Source organism: Monodon monoceros, unplaced genomic scaffold (assembly GCF_005190385.1).
Source record: "Monodon monoceros isolate NGI ecotype Baffin Bay Population unplaced genomic scaffold, NGI_Narwhal_1 Super_Scaffold_2, whole genome shotgun sequence".
Taxonomy (NCBI): domain Eukaryota; kingdom Metazoa; phylum Chordata; class Mammalia; order Artiodactyla; family Monodontidae; genus Monodon; species Monodon monoceros.
The window spans coordinates 60,230,355-60,236,726 of record NW_021703776.1 but is presented as its reverse complement, the minus strand read 5'-3'; the positions used below and the strand labels follow the sequence as shown (position 1 = coordinate 60,236,726).

At 44.4% G+C, this 6,372-nt stretch overlaps 1 protein-coding gene across 1 annotated transcript; it reads left to right on the top strand.

The window, feature by feature from the left end:
* Positions 1-712: 712 nt before the first annotated feature.
* Positions 713-4,172, top strand: NEUROD6 (neuronal differentiation 6). The gene is made up of 2 exons (XM_029234093.1): positions 713-1,044; positions 2,332-4,172. The coding sequence occupies exon 2, from the start codon at positions 2,353-2,355 to the stop codon at positions 3,364-3,366; it is 1,014 nt and encodes a 337-aa protein (XP_029089926.1). The 5' UTR covers positions 713-1,044; positions 2,332-2,352; the 3' UTR covers positions 3,367-4,172.
* Positions 4,173-6,372: the final 2,200 nt, after the last annotated feature.

Here is a 6,372-nt window from a genome sequence, read left to right as displayed (position 1 = left end):
AGACAAAAACCTAAGTGATAATTTTTATGTTCATTGTATATGAAATGAAATGAGAAGGAACAGGCCAGTGAAGGCTGTAAAGAGAGGGACAATAAGAGAGTGAAGTTGTGACTTTGGGTAGAGGACATGAGAATGTAGTTTGAAATCTTTCACAGTGGACTTGCAGTTGTCTCTGCATTTTACACAGATATACAAAGAATCTCTCTGAAAAGTTGTTGAAAGATACCAGCAAGTGTGGAAAGGGGAGCATCTGAGGATGTCTTTCACAGACCCCAGATGGAGAAACTGTTCTTTTATTCCAAATTCTTAAGAAGCACAGAAGTCTTACACGTCAATAAGAGAACACACAGACACACACCCATAAGTTACATGCCATGAAAGGAAATAAGGAGACCTTTGTTGATCCCTGTTCGCTTACACAAATCTTAGTTTGGTTAAGCATCTCAAGACCATTTTCCTGATCTCAGCTCCTTTTCACGGCTTTCTTTCCCTGGGCACCCAGGTGCACAAATGGGATGGTGATCTTTACAAAACATCAACAACAACAAAAAACCTCTCGCTCACACAAAAGCCCACCTTGTAAATGAATGGAATATTAACGACTACCTAATAGTTGCACCGTTGGCAGGGCGAAACTGAACACTAACACAGCTATTTCTACAGATTGCCAGTGAAGCCGAAGCAGCTCGAGGAGAAACGCACCTACTGTATGTGAAAGGCTGGTGCAGATTTTTTTCCTATCAGTCTAACCTTCTGTGTTGATGCATGAATGCTGGTACCCACTTACAGGGATGCCAGATGATCAGTGCAGAATGAAGGTCTCAAGAGAGAGGATCACATGGTTCTCTCTGCCCTGTGACGTCACTAGCAGATGGCATGGGTACCAGCTCTGGCAGTTGGCATCAATGTCACTTTTTAGAGATCAATGAGATAGTGCAGATACACACAGATCTAGAGACTCCAGGAGACGATGCGACACTCAGCCTGAAAAGATGTGGAAGATCCAAAATGAAAACTGATTATTGAATGAAATTAAAACCTAAGGTAATATAAATAAAGATATACTTCAATTGATGCTGGCTTTGCATGCAAGTATTTAAAGATACAGTGTCACTGTCTTATAGTATTTATATGGTCTTTTGTCATCTATAACTTCTTATCATATTTCATTCTTATGATGTAATTATCACATACTTTCACGGCTATTATGTAACTGCAAGTATGTAGACATTATTAAGAGTTTGCGTGTGTGTGTTTGTGTGTGTGTGTGTGTGTGTTGAGGGAGCTGGAGATTGTTAAATTAAAAAGTCTCTGTTTTAACATGCCTATTTGTTTGAAGACTTTAGACGAAAATACTTGCTGCTTTGCCAAACGAAAGCCAAAATTGCATTTGAAACACAAATTATTTTCCCCTTTCATTCGGGATTCTGAATACACGTGCACAATTGCAGTCAGAATCCTTGGACCGTTCCTGTCAGATATTAGCTAGAGGGAGACTTCTGTGGCTCGTAGAACAAAAACACTACGAGAGTGTTTTTTGTCAGACGATTTGAACAGCAGTAAACAGACAATTACGCTGAGAAAAATTTAAAATAGAAAAGCAGTCTCAATATTTTTCTTGACTTAAAATAATGCCAGTGATTTTTAAAATTTATTTATAGAGTTTATCCCAAATTAGCCTAACCTCCCCCTCGCTTTTTTTGGTGAAGGTTGGGAAAAGAGTGCTCTCTTACATGTTTCGTTACGGATCAGAAAGAAAGCAGTTTTTAAATTGGCTCTGATTAATCTTTTCTTTAAATTTGTGTATTTCAACAGCCACTTATCTAAATTCACAGTTATATAATACAGCAAATAAAGTTAAGGCTTATTTTCTTTCTAAAAAATAAATCTCCACAAATTTGTCAGCTAATGGAGAGGTAGCATTTTTTATTTTAAAAACTGGTGCCCCTTCTCATTTTGCACTCAGGGGAATTGGAATTAATGAAATTCTGCATTGCTATATCATGTTTTGCATTTGTTTGAACTTCACTGTCCTTTTCGTGTATTAAAAATCAGTTTAAAATCAAAGAGAAATGGAGGTGGTGGTGGTATTACAATAAATACTTCCTGTTTTATTTTCTTTTGATAATTTGGTATAAATTAATCCTATTGCATGTGTCATTGTTTTCTTTAATAATTACTAGGCTGCACAAACTCAAAAATTTTATTTAATGTAAAAATCAGTCTTTTTCTCATGTTTTTGTATTCTTATGATTAAGTCATTGAATATGCTTTAAGTGTATAAACTTTAAAAATGAAAACACCTTAAATATTGTGCTGGCATTTTTTCAGGTAATTTAAGATTAGAGAACCATGTTAACACTACCGTTTGATGAGTCAGTTGTAATGCCAGAATCCCAGATGTGCAGAAAGTTTTCTAGAGAATGCGAGGACCAGAAGCAAATTAAGAAACCAGAAAGCTTTTCCAAACAGATTGTCCTTCGAGGAAAGAGCATCAAAAGGGCCCCTGGAGAAGAGACTGAGAAAGAAGAAGAGGAGGAAGACAGGGAAGAGGAAGATGAAAATGGGTTGCCCAGAAGGAGGGGTCTTAGGAAAAAAAAGACGACCAAGCTCCGACTGGAGAGGGTCAAGTTCAGGAGACAGGAAGCTAACGCGCGCGAGAGGAACAGGATGCACGGCCTCAACGACGCCCTGGACAATTTAAGAAAAGTGGTCCCCTGTTATTCTAAAACCCAAAAACTGTCCAAAATAGAAACTTTACGACTGGCCAAAAACTACATCTGGGCACTTTCTGAAATTCTGAGAATCGGCAAGAGACCTGATCTGCTCACGTTCGTCCAAAACTTATGCAAAGGTCTTTCCCAGCCAACTACAAACTTGGTGGCAGGCTGCTTGCAGCTCAATGCCAGGAGTTTCCTGATGGGTCAGGGTGGGGAGGCGGCACACCACACAAGGTCACCCTACTCTACCTTCTACCCACCCTACCACAGCCCTGAGCTCACCCCTCCCCCGGGGCATGGAACTCTTGATAATTCCAAGTCCATGAAACCCTACAATTATTGCAGTGCATATGAATCCTTCTATGAAAGCACTTCCCCTGAGTGTGCCAGCCCTCAGTTTGAGGGTCCCTTAAGTCCTCCCCCAATTAACTATAATGGGATATTTTCCCTGAAGCAAGAAGAAACCTTGGACTATGGCAAAAATTACAATTACGGCATGCATTACTGTGCAGTGCCACCCAGGGGTCCCCTTGGGCAGGGTGCCATGTTCAGGTTGCCCACCGACAGCCACTTCCCTTACGACTTACATCTGCGCAGCCAATCTCTCACCATGCAAGATGAATTAAATGCAGTTTTTCATAATTAATGAGGAAAATGAAAATAAACAGTGGTCATTCACCTCCCCCTTCTGATTAAGACAAAGCAGATGTTTGTGGGCTGAGTAATAGGCACAACTCTAGCTAAGGTGTTTACTAGTTTCTGGAGTGTGTTTCAACTATTGTGAGAATTTTCTATGTAATAATAAATCTCTTTTCCTATGAGAACTTCTTTTCCTTTCCTTTTGTCTGTAAAGCACTGTGATTCTGTTTCTACTGGAAGGTTATTTTTTTCATGTTTTATTTTCTTTTAAATTCACTTAATTTGTTTGAACAAGGTGTCTAAGAATATACTGTTGAATAAAGACGTGCACACAGCATAATTCAGTGTCTCCTTCAGTTGTACAGTAATTATAAAAATGCATGTTATTAAAAATAAGATGAATAAAATGATGTGTTTATAATTATTAGGAATTTATATATAATGTATCTCTGAAAAATTGAACATTTTAAATATCGAGAATAACACTAAGCTGACAATGATATTGGAAGATGCATTTGAGGGTGTACAACAGTATAAAAAGCTATGCAACTTTCTTTTTATTAAGGACGAGTCTAAATGCATTCGATCGGTAACTATTCCTCTTCAAGGATTTGCAGGTGGGGCAACATGATATTTGGGTAGGTGGTGTCATAATTTTGGAATAATTATATTAATCCTAAAGAAAAAATTTTCAGCCCTTGTTTTGTATTGTTCAGAAATTATCTGTACAGGTTTGTTATCACAATGTATAATTGTGGTTTTCCACCCACATTTTTAAAGCAATTAAACGTAGATATTTCCACTCGTAAAGGACATCTATTAGCTGTGATATTTTTGCATGATACTTATTATTTCCTGGTACACAGCTGGTTTCTGTCTCCAACACTCCCTCCTCCCCATTTCAGACATAGTACTGGATTTCAAAACCAGGCGAGATAAAACAAATTTCTTAAACAAAATGGCCAAAGTGCTTACAAGAAATTTTTCTTTTTTTTCTTTTTAAGTATCTTAAATGAAAGAAGAGGCGCCCATGAGGGTTAAACATCCTGGGGAAACAATGATAAATCCTGGTAACCTTCAGCTCGCGCCGAAATTCGGTGGCAAATTTCCAGCAAACACCAGAGTGGATGTTAAAACTGGAAGGTTTTACTCTGTGCCGTTTAAATAAGTCTGGCCGATTAGAGGCTAAATTCTGTGTGAGTATAAGTTTAAACCTTACTTGAATAGCGCAAAGGAGCTCACCCTCTTAAGCAGAACTGAGACTCTTCTAAGATAAAAATCAAGGTGGCAGTGACCTCACTCCAGATGCCCTCGTGCGCAGGTTGCCTCCAGGGGGAAGATGGGGACAGCTGCGAAGGCTGGTGAGGCCAGTAGAAATGGGTCCACCGATGGCGGGACCGCGCGGTGCTGGGTGGGCCGAGGCAGGGGGTCCGCGCTCCACGGCTGCGCCCACGCTGCCCACTTGGGCGGCCCGCGGGCATCGACTGAGCGGGCGCAGGCCCGACGGCGCCTCGCGGCTGACGCGGGGAGGAGGTGGAGGCGGCTTCCCGTCGCCTGCAGTCATCCGGGCTCAGGGACACGGGCTGCACTGCCCGGGTCCCGCCCGCAGTGGGCGCCCTGGGTCCCGGGGGCCGCGGCTCTTGCTCCGGCCTTGCAGGCCGGGGAAGACACTTCACCGCGGGGGGAGCGTGCGCGCCCGGCAGACCCTACCCCGAACCGGGGAGGAGGCGACCTCTTGGTGGCCAGGCCCCGAGGGGCGGGAAAGGGGTCGCCCCATCGCCCGTGCTATCTGCCACGATGGGGGACGCGCGGCGGCGGCAGCTTCAGTTTGCCGAAGTTCGGCTAAGAGCTGCCCGGTCCTGCCCCTCCGCGGCTGGCGGGGCTTCTTGAGCCGAGGCCGAGAGACTCAGCGTCCCCCGTCCCTCAGCTCCCCCTGCCTTAAGCGCCCGGCCCTATGGCGCGCGCGGCCGCCGCGCTCCGAGGGGCAAGGGTACCAGCAGCTGCTGGCGCGGTACTCGGTGGGTGACGGACGCGCCCTTCAAAGCGGGTGTGTTAACACCTGCCCGTTCACACCCCGCGAGGGCCGGGGCGAAGGAGTCGGGAAAGAGGAGGCAGTGTGCCCTCCAGGGATAGAGAGAAGTCTGCCTTAGGTAGAAAGCCGCCTGTCCCCTGTCTGTCGCCGACACGGGAGTGACTCGTGGTTGCTTCGTCGAATCCGCGCACAACACCTGCCCTCCCTGGGACTGTGTCCAGGATTGCCCGGCCTCGTTAAGGCCCCTCAGACGCTGAGAGTCAGATCTTTGCTCACCCTGTCTAAGCAAAGAGCACGAAAGTGAGGAAGCACCTGGAACTAGAAGAATCTGTTGTGTTTGGTTTTAAAAAAAAGAAAGAAAACTAAGGCAGTTCTGTTTGGTCATTAGCAGAATAGGTGCGGCGTTCCCACACCCTTGCTCCAAGGTGACCCACACTGCGCCTGCTCAGTGTCTTGTTGGTCCAGACAACCTTTGAAAACCGCAGTCTTCCGAGGGTCACAAACTCATGTTGGAACTAGAGATTGCAACAGGAGCTGCAGTCTCCTGTCTCCCTTCTGGCAATATGGGAGAGCTGCGAAGAAAAGCAGCTGGCTGAATGTCTGGGGAAGAAGCAAACGTTCAGAAGAAGCATCTCGTCTCGGAGCTTTGTTCGTAAGGAATTCAAGCAAGAGCGGGATTTTTAGGCACAGACCCTAGAGATAATGAAATTTCTTCCATAATTTGGATGCACAGATCTGATGTGTGCTCTCTCCTTCAGTGGACTGATAGAATCAGGGTGTGTGGGACTGATCCCTGTGGCTTAATTATCCTTCAGATCCCACTGATGACCTCTGGCATGGGAATCACCCAGCTGCCACCTTTACACTCACCAAGGACAGAGTGTCAGTTCTCTTCCCCAACAGGGGCCTCCCTGTTCCTGGTTGACTGCAACCCTGAGGAATCATATGAATTGTTCATTCATATACCAACATCACAGATGC

Coding starts and splice junctions, on each gene's coding strand:
- NEUROD6 (XM_029234093.1), top strand. CDS start 2,353: ATGTTAACACTACCGTTTGATGAGTCAGTTGTAATGCCAGAATCCCAG.